This window comes from Gopherus evgoodei, chromosome 1, assembly GCF_007399415.2.
Source record: "Gopherus evgoodei ecotype Sinaloan lineage chromosome 1, rGopEvg1_v1.p, whole genome shotgun sequence".
Taxonomy (NCBI): domain Eukaryota; kingdom Metazoa; phylum Chordata; order Testudines; family Testudinidae; genus Gopherus; species Gopherus evgoodei.
Window position 1 is genome coordinate 110652601 of NC_044322.1, and position 26554 is coordinate 110679154.

The window sequence follows — 26554 nt, forward strand, 5'->3', positions numbered from 1 at the left end:
ATTTCATTTTAAACAGATTTATTTTTGAAAAGAAAACTTAAGTTTAGGCCCTAACATATTCTGTATTATTAATATTTCTTAAAACATTTATTTAAAAATAAATATGCTGAATCCATGAGCCTTTATCAAAAACATTGCGTTAAAGGCTACTTTTCTATATGAAGAATCGGGCAAAACATCTAGCTTTTGAAGTCAAGCTTTATAAATCTGGCACAATAGGTCAGCCTAAGTAATTTAGAAGACTCTCATTTTGAATAGACTTAGGTGAGTAGGAACTTAAGCTTCAGTCATTTTCACTTAGACATATTTGAAATTTTTCTCAAGGCTGACTTGAAATATTTATTAATTCACTGGCTATGGCTACTCCTCCTTGCTTAATAAATCATTTAGTTGTAAATGTGATGCATGTTGTGATAAGAGATTTATCCAAAACATTTAAAGTTATTTTGTTTAATAAAAATAAATTGGATATACTGTTATGTTTTTAATTAAATTCCAGTTACCATCCTAATGCACCTTGACACAAATCATGAGGAAAAAGTTAATTAGTTAAAAAGCAATATATCGTTCACCATTTTCTAACATACTAAAATAAGAATATGAAAATATTAAGCTATACATTTACTTAAATAAAACATATATTTGTGTTAATATAATGTGCCCTCCTAGGTAGCAAAAAGATGCACTAGGTTTGGTACAAAGAATCTAGTTGTAAATTAAGATGTTTTAATGGTTATATCGGCCAATGAGAAACGCACCTTCCTTTAGAAAATAACAAGTACAAATAGAAAAGTTGATTAAAATCAATTATTTAAATCAAGACTTTCCAGTTTAAATCATGATTTAAATGGCCTTGATTGAAGTCACTCCACCCTGTTGACAGAGCATCCTTTAAATCTCTTGCTTCAGTAACTACTTAGTACTTCTCTATTAAGGGTTGCAATCTTAGGGCTTGGTTACACTTGCAAGTTAGAGCGTATTAAATCAGCCCCGGGCGCCCTAACTCCTGAGGTGTCCACACTGGCAAGGCACTTAGAGCGCTTGGACTCTGTAGCTGAAGCGCTCCTGGTAATCCACCAGCACGAGAAGCATAAAGCTTGCTGCACCCTGGCTGAAATGCCCGGGTGTCAGTGTGGATGAGGTGTTGCATTATTGTGCTGCGATTGGCCTCCAGAAACGTCCCATAATCCCCTGAAGTCAAGCGGCCACTCTGGTTATTGTTTTGAACTCAGCTGCAGGCATGCGGATTTGGGGATATCCCCTTTCAAAGCTCAGTTTCTGACAACTGGCATGCTTATCTGCTCCCGAACAAAGCAACCATTAATGTGGAATGCTGCTGTTGTGAGTGTGTGTGTGTGAGAGAGAGAGAGAGAGAGAGGTGGGGGGAAGAGGGGGGTCTGCTGCTGTCTGAACTTACAAGACAGTATGCTGACATGCGCTCAGCCCCCCAAAACACACTGTCTTCCTCTCACACACAACACACTTCCTGTCACGCTCCACCCTCTCCCCAATTTGAAATGCACGCTTAGCCACTTGCACGTGGGGATAGCTGCCACAATGCACTGCTTTTTGTGGCATTGCAAGAGCTGCTAATGTGGCCATGCCAGTGCTCTTGCAGCTGACGGTGTAAACACACAGCAGCGCTTTCCCTGCTGTGGTCTCCGAAGCCTAGTTTAACTCACAGCGCTCTACGTCTGCAAGAGTAGCCAAGCTTAGTAGTTATAATCTTGACCAGGAGTCTATTTGTGCTAGTGCACTGTAAATAGATAATATTGCACCTTCCATTGTTCTGCTATCCTTTCTGCACGTGAAATTCCAGAGGAGGAGAAACAGCTAAAATTTGATTGTGAAGCCATAACAGTATATTTGTAATGTACTGAATCACAAGATGTCAGCACTTTGTTCTTCCTTACTTTTGAAGTGCAGGGACCCAATGACTTCAGACTAAATCCATAAGACATTGAATTCGAAAGGTGCACAAGAAATCCCGCATTTAATTGCCTTCTGACATCAGGGCACATAATGCAGCAGTGTCTTTTTATACAGAGTGAGCAGGAACTTCAACCATTTATGCAAGACAGCTACTTGATTGTTGAGCTCTACTTTTTCCAAGTGCTACAAATTGGCTCTCTGGTTGGTGTCTGATACTTTATTTAGCAAAGGGATCTCTAGGTCACAGCCGAACCAAACATATGCTTCCTTTTTTGTTTCATCTTGTTCTCTATTTAGAATGCTTTTTCTCAGTGTAAATGCTTTTTCTCATTAGCTACATCCCATCTGTAATGGTTAGCGGATGCATCTTTGAAAGAGAGAAATGTTTTCTTACCTGCTAATTTCTGTTGTTTGAAAGCATGCTTATAAATCTCATCTTCCTTTTTCTGAGCTCACTTGACATGTTGATGTATTTTCTGTTTGTGGTCTTTTTTTAACAATTTCCTGACTTTATATAGAGGTTTATAAAACTTTAAGAATATTTTCCATTATATTTGTTTGCTTGGTAATAGTTAGTGAAGTCATACTTTTTAGGTCACTATGCTCTAACTTCCTTGCTAAAGTGTATTTTTTCAATTGTACTTGGCATTGGAATTAATATATCTTCTAGAGAGTTTCTTTGGGTGTCCCCTCTGGTCCTCAGATTTCCAACTGCTTTTAAATGTTATAAAAGAACAGAGGAACCCACCTGTAAGAACTGGTGGATGAGTCTGTTGAAGTAACAAATTACAATAGTTTTTCTACCTTTTAAGTCTCAGTGGAATTATTTTAATAAAATTTGCTATGAAGTTCTAATTCTTGTTAAATGGTTTGTTTCAAAAATAGTATAAATAAATATTAATAAGGTGGAATGTTGTCCTGTTCAAAGATCAAATAAAAACTTCATTCTCATTTGCTGTAAAATCCAACAGGAGGAAACAGAGTATGTTGAACTTTTAGCAGCAGAAAAACATCAGGTTGAAGCCCTTAAGAAAATGCAGCATCAAAATAAAAGCCTGTCTATGCTAGATGAAATTCTTGAAGATGTTAGGAAAGCAGCCGATAGGCTGGAAGAGGAAATAGAAGAACATGCCTTTGATGACAACAAATCAGTAGGTGACATTGTAGAAATCATTCTGCTTTTTAATTCATATACTTTCATTTTTACATCTAACGAAGCATTGCATTGATGCTACTTTTATGTCAGATGTAATAAATAGTGGTAATAATTTAGTGACAACTTTAAAATATTTGACATTATTGCGTATCTTTCCTATCCCGATTCCCACAGAAGAAATTGCTTATTTAGCGCTATTATGACTGCTTTCTAGGAAGCAGGTACACTCAGCCATCTCCCTTATCACTAGTATTTTTTGTCTCTTAGATATGATTGCCACTTTTAACTATTATGTTGTGGAACAAACTTGCACAACATGATTTTGACATAACTGTTCAGGGTCCTCTAGCCCCATGTTATTTGGGGTCTCTAGGCTGTCAAAATACAGGCTCACCCTGTTAAAATTAGCCTCTTTTTTTATTTCTGATTTTTTTCTCTCTATATTTTTATTGAGAATATAATGGGAGAAAGAGTACCCTTGAAATTAGGTTTCACAGTCCGAAAAAAGGAATAGTGTGCAAGGTAAGGGCATGAAACACCTCTGTTGCATTTACAGTGGCTTTTTTCCACTTGGACTTCATCTGCTTTCAGTCTCTTGAACTACTTGCAATGGCTCTGTGGGTGTGGGAGACTGGGGGAAAGACACAATCCCAGGTTAACCGTGTGTGTGTGTGTGTATGTGTGTTGGAGGAGAGAACACATCCATTTCTCTATGCCTTCCATCAGCCTCTCCAGTCAGTCCTGTTATCTGAACATAAGATCACAGCTCTTTGGCCTTGGCTTCTACTCTTGGAAGTTCTGATAGGAAGGGCTTTTGTTGGCCCGCAGTTCCTGGCGCAAGGTCTGTGCAGTTCATCAGTTGTGTTATGGGGGACTGGAAGTTGCCCTTTAGGAGGGAACCAGGGCCTCTCTAAGCTCCTTTTGCAGTGGCCCCCTGCTGGGAAGCAACTAGTTGTTATGTTTTTCTCTACTCTAGGCTGGCCCATCCTTGTAGATGGGGGTCATGGTTAGTAGGAGCACCAGTGACCAGGGAATAGTTGGCGATAGCACTGTGTTCTGTTACCCCTGCTAGTAGTGGTACAGCCTAATGGAGTCAGGCTGTGTGGAAGGAGGCCAGGTTTGTCTGCAGACCGCTTTCATGCTGCCCTTCCTGCTTATTGGCAAGAGGTTGAATGGCTCCTTTTTCTCTAGTGATTTCTTTTCTCTTTTCCTCCCAGTGCTCCTGTTAGTGGGAGAGAAGGAATAAAGTACTAGCTGAGGCCTTTTCAGGTCCCCACTTCAGTTTAGCAAGAAGCATTCAGTATTTTCTTGTAACTTTTCTTAGACCAAAACATGTAACTATACCAAACCTGGGCTACAAACCAGACTTTTGTAAGGAAAAGAGCACTATTAACAGAGACTCAGTAATCTAAACATAAGTTTTCATCAAAAATATAACCAACTAGGATAACACAATAGGGATGGTATCCCTAGCCTCTGTTTGCCAGAAGGGAATGGGCAACGGGATGAATCACTTGATTACCTGTTCTGTTCATTCCCTCTGGAGCATCTGGCATTGGCCACTGCTGGAAGACAGGATAATGGGCTATATGGACCTGTGGTCTGACCAATTATGGCCATTCTTATGGTTTTATAAAAAGGAAAGGAAAATAATTCTTGTAAGCCTCTTATGCAAGATAACAGCAATCGCACACAAAACAGGCAAACAGGACTTTGTCATGTACAATCCACATACAATAAATACTCTTTTAGGAGACAAAATCCAGAAGTGGCCCATTAGATGTTCAGAGTCCTCAACACTCACTTTTAAATTAATAATATCTAGTGCTTATATAGCACCTTTCATCTGTAAATCTCAAAGCACTTTAGAAAGATCAGTATTATCCCCATTTTATATCTGGGGAAACTGAGGTACAGGGAAAGTGAAGTGACCTGCCCATGGTCACTCAGCAGATCAATGGCAGAGCCAGGAATAGAACCCTGTCTCCTAAATTCCAGTCTGATGCATTATACACTAGGCCATACTGCCTCCCTTCCAACACTGACATCACTCCAGTGCCATCCATGCCTGCCTCCATCAGTATCTGTATTGCCTAAATTCCTAATTGTATTAACTTTATTACAACAAACTCTCAATAAGTAATCAGTATTTGAACTTGTTTATACGTTTTGTTATATAAAAAGCAGATTGTGTAAAAATATCAGTCTGAGACTTGAATATTTACTTTTCTACTGAGAAATGCTTTCTTTCTGCCAGGTGAGAGGTGTTAACTTTGAAGCAGTTTTAAGGGTGGAAGAAGATGAAGCAGACTCCAAGAGAAATATTTCAAAAAGAGAAGTGGAAGATGACCTGGGTCTTAGCATGCTTATTGATTCCCAAAACAATCAGTATATACTTACCAAGCCCAGGGATTCAACCATCCCTCGTGCTGATCACCATTTCATAAAGGTAAATTGTTATACATTTATTTAGAGTATTGTATCGTGATCTAGTAAACGGAAAAGTTCTCAAATTCTACCCTTTTTCCCTTATTGAAAACGTAGTGTTGTGCTTAACTTGATCTTCCTGAAGATAAGGAAAAGAATGTATTTTACATGTTTCCAGAACACTATTATCAGCCCTTAACTTTTTAAAATCAAATTTTTAAAAACATTTCTTCAGACAAGGCAAAAACACTAGTCTTCTTTCAGCCCTTTGTACTATACATACCAAGACTGTAGTTTAAAATCAAAATTTTCTGCAATCTGATACCACCAGTCTGGAAAACGTATCAGTTATTCTCATCATGTGAGTTTCTAGCAGAACCACCACTCAACATGCACCAGATGTTTTGGTGTAAAGGATTGTTGATCTTGCCCTGTCTCTCCCAAACACACATTTCTTGTGTTTCCTCCTTCATAGTGAGTCATTTCCCTTTCATCATGACGGTGAACCATTGCCTAAAAGGGTCTTGGAGCATCCTCTTGTTCCTGGACCCTCAATCTTCAGATCAGTTTGCAGTTCCAATTAATCTGTGGTGGTGGTGCAGAATCTTCTGCAACAAGTACGAAACTCTGTTCTGTCTGTTCACTTTCCGGTAGGAGATATAACGCTTCCTTTGTTTTTTCTCTAGCTAAATTATTAGAAGAAAGAAATAGGCAAAGAAAGATGCAAACGTTATCTGATTTAGAGCTTGTAGTATGAAAGCCTGGGACCACCTCCTTTTTGGGATGTGAGAGGAGAGTCCTGGATAGAATTAGAGATGCAAATCTGTAGTCTTTTCTATACTTTTTCACCAGACGAACACTTAATGTATCTACTGAGACATTTTTGGCCATGTTTTTGTCACATTTTTGGCCAGTTTTGAGATCAGTTGTGTGAAGACTTGCTGCATGAACCCCCGCCATTCTCTCCTGTAAGGGACTAATTCCAGACTGATGAATCCAGAAATTGCAGAAATTACAATGTTTATATGTAAATGATGTTTCTGTATTTTGGATACACCAGTTTGGAAGGTCTTTCATTAGTATCGCAGATATTAATTCTTTGATATACATGATATAGATTAGCATTCTTGTTGTTCATTTTGAATGTTTTTGCTATAGTTGGTTTGTTTTTCATTTTGGAATATGAGCTACTTCTGACTGATACTTTTTATTATTATGGATTTAGCTCTTCCTTTAATATTTCCTTGTATTTCTCTCTTACGGAAGCTTCATTTGGGAAGGTCAAGAGAGACATGGCAGGATTAAAAGTCCTCAGAGCCAAAAGTTTTGGCTCATCACTGACAGATCTGTGTGTCAGATCTTTCTTTCTGACTGATGTTCTGAGAGCAGCTTTCCAGAGTTGTGTGTCTAATATACCGAAACATCAAATACAGGTTAAAAAAAAATTACTTTTTTAATCATCTCAGTTGCAAAAACAGGCAGTGTCTATTAAATTTACAAAACACAACTCTGTTCCTCAATTTCTTAATCTGTAAGCGGTGGTGGTGATAATGCTTACTACATAAGAGTTTTGAGGCTTAATTCATTCATATCTGTAACATGTTTTGAACTCTGTGGATGGATGATATTGTATAAATTTATTTTTACATTGCCACTAAACTTTAAGGTTGGGAATAGCCATTAATTTCACCACAACTTCCTCATGACTTTTTTATATTAATATATTACTCAATTTTGTACACTAGGATATTGTGACCATAGGAATGTTATCTTTGCCATGTGGCTGGCTGTGCACAATGATAGGATTGCCAACCATGTTTGGGTACATCATTTGTGGAGTACTCTTGGGACCATCAGGATTAAACAGCATTAAGGTAAGAGAGTGAGACTCTTGTTGTTTTTGTGTTTTTTTTAAATATCTGCCTTCATTTTTAGGGTTGCCTTAATAATTTAAGTTTTACAGTATTGCCAACTTCCATTGTTCAAAAATCATGAGAGAGGCCCCAGAAAATCATAGAATTTTCAAGAGATGCATTTTCTTTTTATTTGCCTTCTGATTTCAGATCCTTTAGCATTCATTCATGTTTTCAAGTTTTCTCCATCCCCATGAAGGATAGAAACTTACTTTTTTTAAATAAGAGAGGGCTAATTACACTCAGAAATTGTTTCCCTGTGGAGTTGGAATAAAACCCTACTTTTCAGTATTATAGTTGCTCCTACTCAGGAGCTCTCCTGTGATCTATGCAGTATTGTTGTAGCCATGTTGGTCCCCAGATATTAGAAAGACAAGGTGGATAAAGTAATATCTTTTATTGGACCAACTTCTGTTGGTGAGAGAGACAAGCTTTTTGAGCTTACATAGAGCTCTTCTTCAAGTCTTCTCCTGTGATCTGTCATGTTTCTCCTGAGTAAGATAGTGTGAAATAATTCTTAGGTTAGTTAATTTTATTTATTTATGCTATCACCTCTGAGTTTGAGAAGGATGTGGCCTGTAGGAGGAAAGGAGAGGCAGGCCAGATTTTATTCTGGAGAGGCAGAGAGAACATCTCTCAGTTCCCCGTAATCAGTGATGGTGTTTTATCCTGTTTTTCTATCTACTTCTCTTGCTCTGAATCTTCTAACTGTTGAGAAGTATTAAGTGGTGATGGTGTTGCTACGGGAAGACTGGCATCTGCCTTTTCCACTTTGCTGTCACGGTGTCATTTTCTCCCTGCAATGAAAGGCAAGGAGGTGGCAGAGTGATCACAGAGATGCAACCACAGCTCTTCTGAATAGCAGAGAGAAGAACACCAACTTGAGTCTATCGGAATGAACTATAGGCAGAGAAAATATTCAGCACCGCAAAGCAATATAGTAGCTAGGCAGAGGCTCCCTCCCTTATGAAGACATCAGAGATGTGTGTGTCCTGAGGTGTGATTTAGGACTGCTTTTGGCTTCATGTACATTTAGCTCAGGAGACATTAATCCATATTCAATAAGTGCAATTAATAGGCATTTATTTACAAATTTACCAAGTTCAGCCCTTTTAGAATCTCTAATTTAAATTTAAATCTGTCAGAATTATTGCCAAAAACACCTTACATTTATTTCCCAAAAATACAAGAGAAATAGACAAGAATTTCACACAGTGTTTATGTAAACAGGAGTTCTAGGCCTGTTTCCCCTGCTATAAAATGGGAAATTAGTTGAGTAAAAACTGATCTATGGAACTGTAATCAAAAGATCTCAAAGTGCTTTACAAACACTGAAGAAGTATTTAATGCAAACCACATGAGGACTGTTATGAATTCCTTTTTGTAGACAAAGTAAATTGAACGTTTTTAGAATTCAAAACTTTACAGATGCAAATAAACTAAGGCCTGGTCCACACTACACTGTTTAAACTGATTTTAACAGTGTTAAATCGATTTAATGCTGTACCTGTCCACACTACAATGCATTTTAAATTGATTTAAAGGGCTCTTAAAATCGATTTCTGTACTCCTCCCCAACGAGAGGAGTAACGCTAAAATTGATATTAACATATCGATTTAGGGTTAGTGTGGCCGCAAATCGAAGTTATTGGCCAGATAGTTATAGTGATAGCTACCCACAGTGCAACGCTTCGGAAATCGATGCTAGCCTCGGACCATGGACGCACACCGCCGAATTAATGTGCCTAGTGTGGATGCATGCAATCGACTTTATAATATCTGTTTAATAAAACCGGTTTAAGTTAAATCGAAATTATCCTGTAGTGTAGACGTACCCTGACAGGTGGTATTTTCGAAAGTACTTGGCATTAAACAGAATTGGTTTAATTCTGCTCCCATTGACTTCAGTGACCATTTGCATTTTCAGAGCACAGTTTGTCCACTAAATAATGGCACTGGTCTCTTCACCTTTAAATTAATTTTATTGCAATTAGTCATGCACTTGTCAGGTTCTAACAATTATATTAGTGCATTTATTTATAATCACTGTCAAATACTGAAGGCTGATGTTACGGGTGGGATTTTCAGCAATGCTGAGCATTGACCTCTACAAACTTGAGTGCTTTGAAATCTTGCTATGCAGCAAGCAAAGACAGAATAAAATTTTTTTTAAAAATTATTTTGTAATCAGACTCAGCATAAGATTTGTCACTAACTGTCTAGTTATCTCCCTCTTGCTTCATCTGTCACAGGTAATCTGTAAACTGTGAGGACAAGCAGGGGAGGGAGTTTAGGGACCATTGTAGCAATATCAGGAAACAGAAGATTGTTTTACGTCCCACCAAACTATCAATAAAATAATATGTTGGAGGAACAACAAACTTGTCTTAAACTCCAGTTTTCATTCCTTCATGCATTCCTATAAGAATACAAACAAAAATGACAAAACTCATTTCAGCCAATCATTCAGCAAAAGTCCACTTGCAGACTGAGCATGCAAAACTTCAGTTTCCAAGAGCGATTTTTTTGCCCAATATGTGAGGGATTGAAAATTGGAGACAGGTAAGTAATTGAGTGTGTAATTTTTTTTAAAAGTCTATGTACTTACAGTAGACACATGCTTAAAAATTTGACTGTTTAGCGATAAAGATGTTTTAGAACCAATCAGGGGTCCACTGTAATTTTCATAGTGTGCAACACATGTTAATAGAGAGGTTGTCTTGCAGAATACCACCTATGTGCGATTGCGCAGGCCATCACCCCTGTTGTTCCCAGTCACATAACATGCCAATATCACTTTTCAAAGTAACTGCTGTTGTTGCTGCAAGGAAGTATTTATGTATTTTTAGCTGTCTAATGTGAAATGTTCAATCACTTGTGAAAAAAACCCAATACCTACTTTTGCTCTTCATTTAATCTCTTCCTACCATCTGTTCTAGTCTTCTCTCCTCTTGCTGCACCCTGTACATGCGTCTCTGCCACCTGGTCCCCTTGTTTTGGCCTGCACCTGCTTCCCTGCTGGTTGGTTTCCTTCTCCTCTGGAAATGTTCTCCAGCTGCTTCATTATTTTTTTCTACTCCTCGGGGCATTTGTCTCCTAATGGTGATTGGTGGCTCCAGTTCCTGAAGACAGCTCTTGTTCCCTTTTCACCACTCTTTATGTAGCAACAGCCCCTAAAAAGAGGCAGGTAGGCAGGTTCCTTCTTGTTTGTAAGTCATCGTTGTAAAAGAGAGCCTGGCCACCTTCAGAAATAGTTGTGAACAAAGAGAGCCAGCACCATCTGACTACCAGTAAGAGTTCCAAAGACCACAATTTGAGTACTGCCGATCTAAAATATAATGTAGATGTGATTATATTATATTATAGTAAGCAAACTAGTACACTGAACATTTTATATTCTTATTTTGCAGTCTATTGTACAAGTGGAAACATTAGGAGAGTTTGGTGTGTTCTTCACTCTGTTTCTAGTTGGTCTGGAGTTTTCCCCTGAAAGGCTAAGAAAGGTATTTGTGTATAAAACTTCTGCATTTCAGGATTTGATTGGTGATGTTGAAGTTATCAATTATATTTTAGCATTTAAACGCCTGTCTACAATATATCTTAATGTAGTTTGACCATGATTTTTAAAAGTAAGAAAAATATCTCTGGTTCTTTCTTCAGATACTGGGAGTGGAGGAGAAAGAATGCAGAAAATGTTATCTTACTGCCTATTTTAATATCCATCTTGATTTTCACAGAACAGTTCATGATTTCTAGGAAATTAAGACACACATTTACTGCAGGGCAATCCGACTCTATTATTGTGATGTTGAATCCAGTTGTAGAGGTGTAGACATCACAATGTTGTGAAGCAGGCATGTGTCCTGTAAGGCATAGTTAATGTACTAAATGTCACATGATGGATTTACAACATAAAGTGTACTGGATGAAATGTGTTGTTAGAGCCTGTTGGCCCTTGATTAGACATGTACTATAGTATAACCTAATTTATATATTGAGACAGTCAGACTTCAGCAAAAAGAAAAGTTGACTTGTTAATGTAGAGAGTCAGGAACTGCAGCTGGTTTTATGATATAAGGTTAAGATACATTAATTTATTGAATTAATTGATTGAAAATATACTGTTGCAAAATTATTAAAACTAGCACAATAATACAAATAATAGTAATAGCTAAAAAGACACATTTTACATGGCTTATGTTTGTTTTTAGATTGATGGTTGACAGTCAGTGAGATTACATAAAAGGTGATCTATTTTATTGATATGTGGACAATGATAGGGGTATCTCAGTTTAATTATATAAATTATAGACACTCATAAATTACAGATGTTAAAGATGAAGGCCTTTTAAACTGTATGCTAGTCCATGCCTTGCCATTGCTGGATTGAGTTGTACCTACTACAATATATTTTCTAGTGTTTTTGTCCTGTCTAGTTTTAAATCATTTTGGGGATGGAGTTTCTCTTAAAAACTGTTCCATAGCATGGGCTCTCATATTTGGGAGGTTTTTCCTGATATTTAACTTTTTTTCCTTTTCTTTATTTTATCCCATTACTCCTAGCATCATGCTAAATAATTCCTCTGCCTACGTGGTGGTTGTATAGTTCCGTTTGTCAACAATTACCATATCAAGCCATCTGTCCCTTTAATTATTTTCATTTCTCTTCTCTGAACTCCCTCCAGTTTGTCTAATACATCTAATAAGGTACCCAGCACTGGACATAGTCTACCAGGTGCTGTCTCAGCAGAGCTGTGTAGTGAGGGGCTATTACTTCTATGGTATAACTCTGCAGCCCAAAATCACATGGATCTCTTTTTACTACTCACGTTGAAAACCAATGTAGCATTCATCAATGAGAGAATAACCCTCAGGTTGTACAATACAAATCTAACTGTGTGTTATCCTCAAGGTGTGGAAGATATCTTTGCAAGGACCCTGTTACATGACACTTCTGATGATTGCTTTTGGCTTACTATGGGGACATTTACTACAGATTAGACCAACACAGTGTGTCTTCATTTCTACTTGTTTATCCTTATCCAGCACACCCTTAGTATCCAGATTCCTTGTAGGGAGTGCTCGAGGAGATAAAGAAGGTAGGTGCAATTTAGATACGGATTGTCCCAATGACAGCACTGATTAAAAATATCTGTAATAAATTCTCAAAATGGTTGAGCATCATTCTAGTGACATGAGAGAAAATAGAAAAAAGAGCATTGCTGTTATTATGTAATGTACTAATTGATGGGAAGCCTAGAATATTATTTTGTTAATACACCTCTACCGCTAAATAACGCGGCCCAATATAACATGTATTCAGATATAACGCAGTAAGCAGCACTATGGGGGGTCGGGGCTGCGCACTCCGGTGGATCAAAGCAAGTTCGATATAACCCAGTTTCATCAATAACGCAGTAAGATTTTTTTCGTGCCCAAGGAGGGTGTTATATTGGAGTAGAGGTGTACCAAGCATTGGTGCTTGCTTGTTTTTGTGTGGTTTGCACAGGCTCACTTCCTCTAAAATATAAGAATCTTAACAGATAATAGCATCATGTATTTATAAGGAGTCATGTTCTCTTTTATGACATCCCTCTGTAATAGAGTCCCACATTGATTTTAACCCTTTCAGCCACAGGTGATTTTCATGTGTATGCTAAATTGCCAGATTAAGACTGCTACGACCAATCTGCCATGAGGGCAGAAAGGCCTGACCCAGTAACTTGCACCTTCTTTCTGCAGTCTGAGGCCTGCTAATATACTCTTTAAGCAAATACTTTTAGCTTCATATAGGTGGATGTGCTACAGGAATGTTAAGACAGCACTCTCAGTGAATAGTTTTTGGTCAAATAAATATCTAAGAAAATTATGAATGGAAATTTCAGGGCTCGGAGTCTGAAAGTTTTCCTTAAATTATGCACTTATTCTGCATTTTTTAGTTTTTTCCTTTTAGAAGAAATGCACTCCCATTCCTACACACTTCACGGAGTGTAATTCTACTTTGTGACTGTAAAAATGCCATTGTGTGAATTCCATGTTTAATTATTTCCATTAATTATTTGCTCAGTTTACAAGTGAAAAGATTCTTTTTGGTTTTGTTTTCAAACTGCCAGCCCTACAAGTCAACCTGGATTCTCTGAGTCAAAATTTGTTGTTTACTTCTCATTTATCATTACTAAGGCTACATTTATATCACAGAAGCTGTGACTCCCACAGACCTCTATGACATTTTCTGCTTCAGCCCCTGGGTCCATGGGACTGGAGCTGGCAGCCAGTGGGGCCCCAGCCAGGTTCCAGCGACAGGCGACAGCCTCCTCAGTTTCAGCAACTGGGGACAGCCTTGTGGGGGGTTGGAGGAGAGAACCATGCAGCTCCTAGCCACAACGGTGGCAGGGGAAACTATGGAGCTGCATCAGCAAAACTCACAGACAGGTCACGGCTTCCATGAATTTTGGTTTATTACCCATGACCTGTCCATGACTTTTACTAAGAATAACCATGACAAAATCTTAGCCTTAATCATTACCGGTAATAAAGGTTCTTCAAGTCAAATGATTACTCCTGGGAGAATTCTACGCCACTCTGTGTCCACAGAATTCATGTTTCCCCCATTTATTTTTTTTTTAATTTTTTTTTTTGCTTCCTGGCAAATACCTAACAAGGAAGCAAAGGGAAGCTGCAAGAGTGGTCACGTACTCCTCCCCAGCAGCACAGGCACATCACTTCACTGCTGGCTGCTTCGGGTACCTGAAATAAATCACCACGGGGCGGGGGAAGGGGAGTGGCAGGGCTGGGGATGCCCCAGCCAATAGCTCCTACCCTGCGCCTGGCTAAGCTGCTAGTCCTGTCTAGGCTGGGAGCAGGGGAGGATGGGACTTCCTCGTCCTTGCAAGGAGCGGCTGGGGCTGGATCAGACCCACCCCCAGAAACCTTCCCGGGCTGCAGGAAGCTCTGTACACACACTCCGCTTCCTGCCCCCATCGCTCTTCAGTCATGGGGAGAAGGGTCACTATATGGGGAGTTGTTCCCCCATCTGCTCAACTCCTGTGCATCCAGACCCCCTGCCAAGCCTCACCCCTCTGCACCCAGAACCCCTGTACTGAGCCCTCCACCTGAATCCCCCATGCCAAGCATCACTTTCGGCATTCAGAGGCCCCCTGCACCATACTCTCACCCTTGGACCCAGGCCACCTCCTGCTGAGCTCCCCACACTTGAACCCCATCCCCTGCACCTGGACCACCCAATGAGTCCCCCGCACCTAGACGACCCCCCCCCCCGAACCTGACATACCCAGAGCCCTCCTTCTGATTCCCAACCAACTTCATCTTGAGCCCCTGGAGAGCTCCATTAAACCCTCAACAAGCCTGGACACCAAACTGAGCTGCTCCCACTCACGCTAAGCCCTCCACACTTGGATTTTGCCAGGCTGAGCCTGCCTGCCCACGCCTGCACCTTGCACAGCAGGGCAAGGCCCCTGGAATGTTTCTGGGGCAGGCTCAAACCTTGCGCTGTGTCAAGGTCAAGTGCAGCCTCACTGCTGAGTCCATGTCCTGGGGCGGGGAGGAAGAGTTGCAGGATGATATCCCACTCCATGCAGCCAGTGGCCTGTGCTCCCCACTGCCATTTTGGAGTCTCCATATTTATTTATTGACAAATAAAATTTGCAGAATTTTAAAATATTGTGTGCAGAATTTTTAATTTTTCGGTGCAGAACCTCACTAACAACTGTGCAACCTGTTGTGCTCCTTTGAGTGCTTGCACATGTCCGTTCCAATGTAGGTGTGTGCATGCTCTGAGCACGGTTGCCAGAGTTTTTTCCCATTAGTATCCGTTGGGTTGGCTTGAGTTCCCTCTGGTGCTGCGCGCTCATAGCACTTGTATAAAGGGCCCTGCTGACACCACTCCCCCCAGTTCTTCTTAGGAAGGAAGAAGTACCACAGAATTTTACTGACATTGAGGAAATGACGGAAGCTCCTTGACTGTCATAGCCTCTTTGTTGTCCTCCCCAGACAAGGCAGTGGGGGCAGCAGGGATATCCCCACCACAAAGCATTCCAGGATTTGTTAAAGTGGGAAACCTCAAACTTGGGAATACAAGCAGAGGTGGTCAAGGAGACAATACATAGTCTCTTAGATATTTTCGTGGCGGGCCCCTCTAGAGTGGCTTTACCACTTAATGAGGCCCTTATGGACCCAGTCAGGGCACTGTGACAAACCTCTACCTCCCTCTGTCCCTTCCTACAGTGAAACATACAGAACATAAATATTTTGTACCAGCTAAAGGGTACAAGTTCCTTTCTTTGCACCCTCCCCCAAGGTCCCTGGTTGTAGTGGCTGCCAGCTAAAGGGATTGACAGGGTGAAGCACAGTCCATGTCCAAAGCGAAGACCCAAAGAAATTGGATCTTTTTGTTCAGAAGGCCTACTCCACTAGCTTCTACAGCTAGCATAGCGAACCAGCAAGCCTTGCTAGGCTGCTATGATTTTAATATGTGGGAGTCCATGCTAAAATTTAAGAACTTGCTCCCACAGGCGTCTAGGCAAGAATTCTCATACTTAGTCAAGGAAGGGAAGATTCCATAGCCAGATCCATGGCCACAGCTGTAACCATGCACAGGAGCTCGTGGTTGCAGTCCTCAGGGTTTCTGCATGAGGTGCAACAAATCCTTCAAGACCTCGCCTTTGAAGGGTCATGCTCTTTTCAGAGCAAACGGATGCTAGACTAGATGGATGGCCTTTAAAGACTCTAAAGTGACCTTGAAATCTTTGATCTGTACCATGCCCTCAAAGCTGAAAAGAGAGAGAGAAGGAAGGAAAAGGAAAGAACTTTCTCCCAGCAGGCAGCTGACCTACCAGGAAATGTTTGTACCTACTGTGGGTGGATCTGTGGTTCCGAGATAGGGCTCCTGAATCAGCTCAGGACCCATATGTATATCTGTGGTAGAGAATCAAGGGATCACCAATGATGATATCCCAGCTGTATCCAGAAAGCACTGCATGCCCCAACAGACTGGCCTGTACTTTGCCCAGCCAGCAAGGCAAGATCAACAGAGGAGGAAGAGCAGGAGGTTCAGACGAAGGCCCCCTCCACCAACCTCCTCAGCAGGACCAATACAGATTGGCCCCAAACACTTGGGGACCTTGAAGCATTCGTTTTGGTGAGATGCTAAGGTCAGCATTACAATCCCCTCAACACTGGATCCAGTTGCCCCTTTGTTTTCCAATCAATTCTTTGTGCTGCTTCGATGCCTGGACCCACATTACCTTGGATCATTGGGTTCTAAGCACAGTAGAAATGGGATACACCATCCAGTTTTTGTCTACCCCAACTTCCCACCCCCTTTCCCTATCCATCTTCAGGGACCCTTCTCATGAGCAACTGTTGGAACAAGAAGTCCAATCCCTCCTTTCGGTGGGAGCCATGGAAGAGTTTCTGTTCTACCTAAGAAGAAAGGTGTTCTATTCCTGTTACTTTCTAATCCTGGAAGCCAAGGGTGGTGTCAGACCAATCCTAGACCTGCATCGTCTCAACTGCTATCTCAAGAACTTAAAGTTCCGCATGGTCTCCTTGGCTTTCATCATTCCCTTTCTGGATCCTAGGGATTGGTATGCCGCCCTTGATCTCAAGGACACATACTTCCACATATCGATTTTTCCAAGGCCACAGACGATTCCTAAGATTTGTCGTGAACCAAGTTCATTACCAGTTTGCGGTTCTTCCGTTTGGCCTGTCCATCACCCCATGGGTCTTCACCAAATGTATGGAAGTAGTGCCAGCTTTTCTCAGAAAAAAGGGAGTTCATGTATTCCCTTATCTCAACAACTGGCTGGTCAGAGGCTTGTCCAGAGCTCAGGTGAATCTGACATCAATCTCATCCAATCGACCTTCCAACCACTAGGCCTACTGGTAAACGACCAGAAATCCAACTTTATTACTGTCCAAAGGATAGAGTTCATCAGTGCAGTTCTCAACTCCGTGCAGGCAAGGGCCCTTCTTCCGGATGATCACTTTTGTTCAATTACAGTCCTGATAAGATCACTCGAGGCTTATCAGACCGTGACTGCATGAAAGAGTCTGAGTCTTCTGGGCCACATGGCTTTATGAACATATGTAGCGCAACATGTGAGGCTACATCTCCGATCTCTCCAAGTGTGGTTGGCTGCAGTATACTCTCCCTCACATCATCACCTGGACATGGTGCTCACTGTTCCCACTGAGGTCCTTGATTCACTGACATGGTGGCTGAACCTTTGCATGTTATGTGCGGGGGTACCCTTTTTGCTGCCTCAAAGGTCAATATCTCTAGTATCCTATGTATCAGCCCTCGGCTGGGGAGCCCACCTAGAGTCCCTCAGGACTCAGGACCTCTGGTCTCAAGAAGAGCTTTCCCTCCATATCAATGTCAGGGAGCTCCAGGCGATCTGCCTAGCCTGTCAGGTGTTCCTACCCCACATTACAAACAAGATCAATTTGATTCTCACAGACAGCATGATGGCCATGTTATACATCAACAAACAGGGCAGAGCACACCCTTCCCCCTTGTGTCAGGAAGCAAGCCGGGTGTGGGAGCTCTGCATCGCACATTCGATCAGTTTAGAAGCATCCTACCTTCCAGGAATGCAGAACCAGTTGGCAGATCACCTCAGCAGGTCTTTCTCTTCTCACCGCAAGTGGTCCCTCCAACCGGACATCACAAGGGACATCTTCCAACCATGGGGAACTCCCCTTATAGATCTATTTGCTACCTGCAACAACAAGAAATGCCATCAGTTCTGCTCCCTGGGAGTCCACAGTCCAGGGTCTGAAGAGTTTTCAGAGGAGAAAGGTACCTCATGTAACAGCTCCTTATTTTCCCAATGATTCCCAAATTTTTGCCTCATAAGCTTTTTGCTCACCTCCTTTCTTCTTCCCCAAAGGTCTGTTGCAGGGGTCGGCAACCTTTCAGAAGTGGTGTGCCGAGTCTTCATTTATTCACTCTAATTTAAGGTTTCGTGTGCCAGTAATACATTTTAACGTTTTTAGAAGGTCTCTTTCTATGTCTATAATATATAATATACAACTAAACTTTTGTTGTATGTAAAGTAAATAAGGTTTTAAAAATGTTAAGAAGCTCCATGTAAAATTAAATTAAAATGCAGAGTCCCCCCCAGACCGGTGGCCAGGACCCAGGCAGTGTGAGTACCACTGAAAATTAGCTCGCGTGCCGCCTTTGGCACATGTGCCATAGGTTGCCTACCCCCGGTTATATCGGGCCAGCCGTGGGTTAGAGGCAAACCAAGTGGCTATTCGTTCCAGGCTTTTTTGGGCCTCAGGACTCCATATTTCCCGTTTCCGTTTGGACGAGAGGGGTTCCTGGATCGTTTCCAGGTCCACGAGGTGTTTATCTGGGATGAAGTGTCGGTGATAATTAATTAGGCCTAAAAGTCTCTGTAGTTGCTTTTTATTCTCGGGCGGGTCTGTTACCCAAGGATCTAGAATCCCCGAGGTGGGTTGGCCACAATTGTAGGGGTCATAATGTTGGCCTAAGAAGGAAAAGCTTTGAGAGGGCACAAGGTGGCTTTTTGCCTCATTAATTCGCCACCCATTGGCCTTTAGTTCGGCTACCACGGCGTTAGTTACTTGCTGGACTATGTGTTCGTTGGGCCCAATTACAATTATGTCATCCACATAGGCCAAAATGGTGGTGCCCCCAGTGGCTTCTACCCCTTTTAAGGTTTTCGCAAGAGCGGCCGTTGCTAAGGCTGGGGAATTACAGAACCCCTGAGGGCACACCTTCCACTGGTACTGTGCGCCCTGGAAAGCGAAATTTAAGATTTGGGGTTTGTCCTCCAAAGGGATTTGATAGAACATATCCTTTAAATCCAGGGTGCAGGCCCACCTCCCACCGGCATCACTTAGCTGCTGCCGTATTTCTGGAATGGTGGCTGGGCCTGCAAACGGGAGGTGTCGGACTCGGCTATTTGCCTGTCTATAATCAATGACCAATCGAAATTCAGAGGGGTTGCCGGGCTTGGGGATACCCCAGCCGGGAGATAGATAGTTGGACGCGGTCGCCTGTGCTATCCGTCCCTCCTTTAACAACTGGTCGAGCAGCTGCTTAATGAGGGGGATGCCTTCAGGCTTCGTGGGAATAGGGGAAAATTTCCATGAACTGTTATTAACAAGCTCGGGGCTATAAGGGGGGGGGGGGCATCGGGCGACAGGGCGACAGGCAGGGCCTGACAGACCTGTTTTTGTAATCGCAGTCGTTTTATATCCCCAACCCCCAACAAATTTGTTCCTCCCAACAAAGCCTTTACCTTTCGCTTGTACCCCTTATGAATTAAAGTAAAGCTGACTACAGGCTTTTCTTCAATACTGTTAAGACCCTGAACAAACATAGTAGAACTTGTGGGTACGTGGGGCACATCGGATTTTATAACGGAGATTTGAGCTCCGGTGTCCAACAGAAAGGATACAGGGGTGTAAGGGGGTTTGGGACCAGCTACTAATAGGGTGTGGTATGGTCGGTCATCCCAAGTCTCTGTGGAGGCCGGGGCGCACCCGGCCTCTACTCGTTTTTTGTCCTCAAATAGTCATCCCAATCCTTCCATCCTAACTGTTTTCCCAAATCTTGCTGTTGGGTATCAGACATCTTCCGCAATGCTTCCTTGGGGATCCCCTTATGTAATAGGAACCCAAAAAGCGCCCTTTCAGCCTTGGTTCGTTCAGGGTGTTTAGGCTGACCCTTATTAACAGGGTTCCCAGCTGGAAGGGCTGAAATGGGATTCTTCGGGGTCGGTGGCATTCGGAGCCGGGACACAGCCTCATATAAGGTAATAAGGGGTTCCCCAACCCAACCATGCAACAGCAGGAGTCCCCCTGTGTCAATCGGGGGGGCGCCCTCCACGGCCAAGTCCACTGCGTCCCGGTGGACCAGAATTTGACTGGGGTCTGTGACATAAATAAAGGGGACACCTGACTGAACCTGTTCCTCGTCTAAATTTAACGGTACCACTTGTGGATTCCACACTACGATGGATGCCCCGGCAATAGCCCAGATGATCTCATGGGGTGTATTTACGCTGCCGGGAGGCACATACAGTCCTCTAAAACTGCCTTTCATGGCCAAGACGGCCGCGGCCGGGGTGGTAATCGGCCATACCTGATTTCCCAAGAGATGATGACCCGAGAACCCCGACGCCCAATTGGACGTTTTTGCCAGAACAGCGGCTTCCTCCCTGTCTACCGTCTCTGCCCCGTGATCCAGGGCCAGACGACCCAGCCACACTAGGGGTGCCTCGCCCTCCCTGCGCCTCGTGTCTGCCAAAAATTCCTTCATCTCTGCCTTGGTGCGAGTTCGATACTCGGTAGTCGTAACTGTCTGACCTGTCTCATAATCCACCTTACTTTTAGTGATAGCAACGGGCATTGCCTCCATCTGCCTCTCCTGCTCAGGCGCAGGTGGGGCTGAGGGAAAAGCAGGGGGGAGAGCAGGGTAGATCGAAGGGGGAGCTTCATAGGGGGGTGGGCTTTTACCAGCCTGACTCCCGTCCTCCTGCTCCTTGCCACTTATCTCACTTTCTGCACTGTCGGTACCGCTCGCAGCGGCTTGTTTAGCAGCAAACATAGTTCTTCCATGAAGGACCGCACAGAGGTCCAGCGCTTTGTTAAGTGCACTGAACAAGACCGTGGACACGTCCTCCGACTTAAACTCGTCTGGTCTAAGTTTCTTTGTCCGCCTGGTCTGCTCTAATTCCTGCAGTAACTGGGCTAGCAACCCGTGGGCAGGATCACCTGGCTGTACCCGGGGCGGGGGTATGAGTTTAGAAACGGTGGCCCCGGATTTTTTGATGATACGGCTACACTCCTTCCAGATGCCTGATGGTGTCTCAGTCCGACTAGTTTCCGCAACCCCCGTGCACTGGGGTTGCAGGGAACTATCGGCCGGCTGACACTTAAAGGTGGGATGGCAGTGGAGGAGGCATCCTACGGCAGGCAGGGTTAATGGGGTAGTATAGCTTTTCGACCCTGACCCTGACTCTATAGTACAAACCCAATCTAGGGTGGGCCTCGCAGACTGTCTGCTGGCCACTTGGTGAAATTGTAAGTGTTGAAATTGCTCGAGCTCAGATTGTTCACGGTCCCCACTACACCACGGGCACTGACCCTCCCGAAGGCATCCTGTTCGTGACGCCATGTTGATTACTGATTACTCTCGCCCCTTGCTCCACCAATATGGCCACCAGGTGCCCGTTATCTACCGGGTAATGAGCGTTGGGGTAGGGCGGAGGTTCGATCACTGGATGCCCTGGGGGGGGTGTCAAGTCCCCACGGGTAGCGACGGAGAGCACGCAAGCAATCACTCTTAGTGTTTAAGAGAATAAGGGTTTATTAAATGAATCACAGATAATGATAAGGGAAAACACGATCAGTTACATCTGGGGCTTACAACACACTACCAAAGCAAATAATACAAATACTGCAATTACAAATAAAAGCTGGCCCTGGTATTTTTCTAAATCCCAATAGTTATCTAAATCATTCCAGGGGTTAGTAGGAGTAATATTGGTGCTATTAGTAATCATAAGTGCAGCAACTAATTTCCCTAAACAAATTGTGAGGCTTAACTGATCCCCCTTGCTTTTGAGATTTCCTGGTCAACGGGTTTCCCCTAGCAGGAGTCTCAGGGCGGCTAGAATCAGTCTTTGCCTCTTATCTACCAGTACAGAATACTTAACAGCTAATTATACTTACACATACAAACCACAAAAGTTTCATTACGGCCGGCAACCGGTTAGGCTTCAGGAAACGCGTGAGCCGAGAGAGCGTCCAGGGCGATCAGGCCTGGATACGGTTTCGACAGGAATTCGGGGGCTCTCTGCCCGTCCCCGGGAGGGGACCGGCAATATATAGTAAATTTGTCGTCATAGTTTGTGATAAGCCAATTGAGGGGTCGCGAGTGACATATGCCCATACAAGGGAGGCAGACGGGCCTTAACATCTTTACTCAGGAAGCAACCGTCGCGAGGGGAACTGTGTCTCTTCAGGCTGGCTAACCACAAGGCTGCTTTTCCTGTTGCAAGTTCTGCTTTCAGAGCAGATACATAACCAGTGGCAGTTCTGAGGGCTGGGGGAAAAATCCGTTGGGGGGTGGAGGCCGGAGCACCCGTAGTCTGGCCCTGGGGCCCCACTTGGGGGTCTAACACCCCCGGTCTACTGTAATTAAGAAAGAAACTGCACATCTCCTTAATGGACACTGACTTAGGTTTATTCACACCCCATTGCATGAAACTTAAATAATATTTTATGCATGCTATGTCTATTCATCAGGCTTCTGTGTCTATCATTTTACAGCAGGGGTATCAAACTCAATCTGCTTTAGGGCTAGTACCAGTCCTCAAATCCTCCCAGCGGGCCAGTAATGTCACTGAAGGTGGTGTTCAGAAAAGAAAATGTTTTATTTTGAATTTCTTAAAAATAATAAGGCTGTCATACAACTTTCTACAATTCTTCACCTGCCAGAGAGTTTTTAGTGTGAAGCACCGCTTCAGTTCTGTCAGTTTGTTGATGTTTGGCCTCAGTGACTGAGCAGTTGAAACCTTCAGGATTGCAGCAAGGTGTGCATCAGATAGTTGTGTTCAGTATTATGACTTGTTTATATTCATTGTGGGGGGAAAAGTGATGCTGCCTCCATGGCTGATTCTGCCAGGCAACTAATGATGCTGTCTCTATGGCTGACTTTGCCTGGCAACTAATGATGATATCTCTGTCTCTCTCCCTCAGCCAATGGGAGCTATGGGGGCGGCGCCTACAGCGGACATTGTCTGCAGCGTGTCTGCCTGAGTCTCTCCTACCATCTCGCCTCCGAGGGCTGCAGATGCAGTAGCGTAGCTAGCAGCTTGCAGGGGAAGCGTCCGCTTCCCCCGAGCACGTTTTGCAAAAGCACCTTTCCATGCAGTCAGCACTGGGCTCTGGACTTGAAATCCGGAGCTGGGTTTTGCATGTGGCCACCGGCTGGCTCTGGGCTCCAGGCTCCACACCACCCTCCCCCATCCCCAGTCCTGCTAGCTTGCTCCGGGGCTGCAGGCAGCTGCCTGGCTCTCTGGGGATGAGGAGGAGGAGACTCTAAGCTGGGGTGGGCTCTGCTGGGAAGGGAAGGGGCAGCAGCCCAGCCCCCCAAGTGCGGTTGGGGGGTGGGTGCTGAGGTCATGCTGGGGCAGGGTGAGGGGCGCTCTGCTTAGCAACTTCAGGTTGGTGCGTTCCTCCTGGCTGGCCCGGCAGCGCGTCTGGTCCCTGCCACGGCCAGGGGCCAGTGCCAGGCCTCTCTGCCAGCGCTTGCTGACTCGCAGATCGCTCCGGCAGCCCAGGTGGGAGACTGTTTCTTTCCCGCTGCCTTGGCCTTTCCTCACTCACTGGGGGTGGCGATGGCGCCCGTAGTGAATGGTGGCCTCAGAGCAGGGCCTGTGGATAGAGGCTAAAAGGGGCTCTGAGGGGGAAATGGCTATGGACGCTGCTCAGCACTTTGCTGCGCTCATGACACTTGCAGAGAAGCTTCAGGGAGCCCCAGTGATGTAATACACCTCCGTGATGCTGACCCTTCACACATATCCACGTTGTGTGTGAGTGTGAATCTGGGGACAGCTCACTATAACTGCATGCGTGCTGCAGCTCTTGGGGAGCAGGGTAAGGTGAAGGTCACTAAATCAGTACAGATTTTATTTTCTTGCAGTATGGATATTTGAGTCTATAACATTATAGGTCCCTTTTTGAGATATATGCTGTAGAGCTGAGGGTAGGTTAAATTCATGAGACTGTTGAAGACAATAAACAGGTCCTCAGAGGCTCTAAATTCAGTTTCTTCTCCCTGCAGCTCCACAATTTCCAAGTCCTCTCCCTTCTATCTAGCTGAAGTACTCCATATAGCTCCCATTACATTAATTACAAGGTGCTCAGAACCCCTGGTCTTTTCACACACTCCCTGGCCAAAAAGGCAGGAAAATGCTATTCCCGTTTTACCAGTTGCGGAACTGAGGTACACAGATGAAGTGCTGTGCCCCAGGTCACACACTGTCTGTAGCAGACAAGGAACTGAAGCAAGATCTCTAGACTCCCAGTCCATAACCTTAATCACAATGCCATCCTTCCTACCATTCATATAAACTGTCACTTCCACCTTTCTGAGGATGATATGATCATTAGGTGCGTAGCCCTGCGCCTTTGAAATCCCTACACCGAGGGCAGACCTATATAAATCCCTTGTTTAGGGACAGGCTAATTTTCTCCCTACACCAGTTGGGGTCTACCCACTCCATCATATTACAATTAAAATAACCCTGAAAGAAAGGAAAACTTAGCCTTCTTAAAATAGCATTAAAAAAAAATCTAAGCCTAGAGATACAAAGATTCAGCATTAGGGCTCTTTGTTCCATCCTTCAGTCACCTGTTGAACCTTAGTATTATGCCATATGTGATCATATGCTATTCTGACACCATTACAATATCTCTGTACAACAGAGTGAGCTGAGGCTGAAGGGGCAGCTGGGTAGTTTTGAGTTTCCTTGCTTTTGTTAATTTCACATGTAAATTGTAACATTCATTTAAGACTTAGTCTTTGCTTTTTAAAAAAAAATTAAATCATGAAATGATATTACAGCTAAAGTTCCACCATCCTTGATTCTTTTTCCCCCTCTTTTCCCAAATTTGGATGACTTTGAAGAATTAGGCCTGCTGTGGACTGTGGTGTTCGTGCAGCATTAGATCATGTTAATATTTGATCACGTATCAGAGGGGTAGCCGTGTTAGTCTGGATCTGTAAAAGCAACAAAGAATCCTGTGGCACCTTATAGACTAACAGACGTTTTAGAACATGAGCTTTCGTGGGTGAATACCCACTTTGTCAGATGCAACTGATGCATCTGACGAAGTGGGTATTCACCCACGAAAGCTCATGTTCTAAAACGTCTGTTAGTCTATAAGGTGCCACAGGATTCTTTGTTGCTTTTATTATTTGATATAATCCAGCACAAATCCTCTTAATGATACTGGCATTATAAGGATTGTTGTTATTGCTCAGAGCTTAAAAACAATTTTGTAGCTTTTTCTCGCCTTGTGCACCAGTTTCAATTAGGCCAACGGAACCTTATGAACGCACAGAGGTTCTATTTAGGACCCAGCCCAATCCTGACAACATGCTGTCATCCCCACAAAGAAGCTGGGAAAATGTCCGACTTACACTCACTCTGCTTTGTCATGTCTAACTAAAGAACACATTATTCTTAAAGTCTCGTACAGCCCTCCTAAGGCGATTGTCTGTGCTTGATGCTAGGGACAGTCTTGTCCACTTCTCTCTTGATGTCAGTGTAGATGCAGACAGTGCAAACTGTACTACAGTCATACAGTATCTCAAATGCAAAGCTGCATTTCTCTGATCTGAGGTTTGAAGAACAATGTGGAACTAGCTATTTTACGGGATGTCTAGATTTTGTTCCTGTAGTAACAGAACTAGTGATAGGAAAGCAGGAAGAGGTTTGGGGGGTGTGTGTGTGTGTGTGTGTGTGTGTGTGTGTGTGTGTGTGTGTGTGTGTGTGTGTGTGTGTGTGTGTGTGTGTGTGAGCGCGCAGCTTAAATTGGTTAAAAACCCTAACTCTCAGGACTCAGTGTTTCAAAAATGTTAGACTGCCAACCCGTGTCATAGAGATGTCTTTTGTTTAAAAAAACCCCTATGAATAAAGCTGCTTTAAGGGAAAATACTGCTTTGTCCAACCCTGAAGAGCTATGAAATCTTTGCTCACCAATTCTCATAACTTGTATTTGTCATGCCTTTTTGGTGACGTTAGTATTACGAGCTATTATAAATAAAGTACATTTCATTGATGTTTAAAATGAAATTAGTAACTGGAAAAAATGTCACAGGTTTAAAAAAATACTGGCCAATTATAAACTACTGTATTCTGTCATTTACTTTCTAGAATCTAAAGTATATCTAAGTATAATCTAAAGTTCTTCTGCAAAATGTCAGCTGTGCAAACCCTTCCCTGGCTGGATCATTCTTGTGTTTTTATTTTAAGTACAAATAAATATGTATAACTAATTTAAAAGTATATAATTAGTAATTTGATATGTCGAGTGGCGCCTTTTTTATGTG

The 26554-nt window shown here is 43.1% G+C and overlaps 1 protein-coding gene across 4 annotated transcripts in view; it reads left to right on the plus strand.

The window, feature by feature from the left end:
- The window catches only part of TMCO3 (transmembrane and coiled-coil domains 3), a 72497-nt gene that overhangs the window by 20178 nt on the left and 25765 nt on the right, over positions 1–26554 (plus strand). For all 4 annotated transcript variants that reach the window (XR_004001213.1, XR_004001212.1, XM_030569052.1 and 1 more), the window contains exons 3-7: positions 2904–3083; positions 5346–5537; positions 7261–7389; positions 10839–10931; positions 12341–12527. Coding sequence is in view for 2 of the 4 variants with exons in the window: in XM_030569052.1 (XP_030424912.1) it covers positions 2904–3083; positions 5346–5537; positions 7261–7389; positions 10839–10931; positions 12341–12527 (781 nt within the window). In the remaining 2 variants the exon portion in view is untranslated. The remainder of the gene's footprint in view (positions 1–2903; positions 3084–5345; positions 5538–7260; positions 7390–10838; positions 10932–12340; positions 12528–26554) is intronic.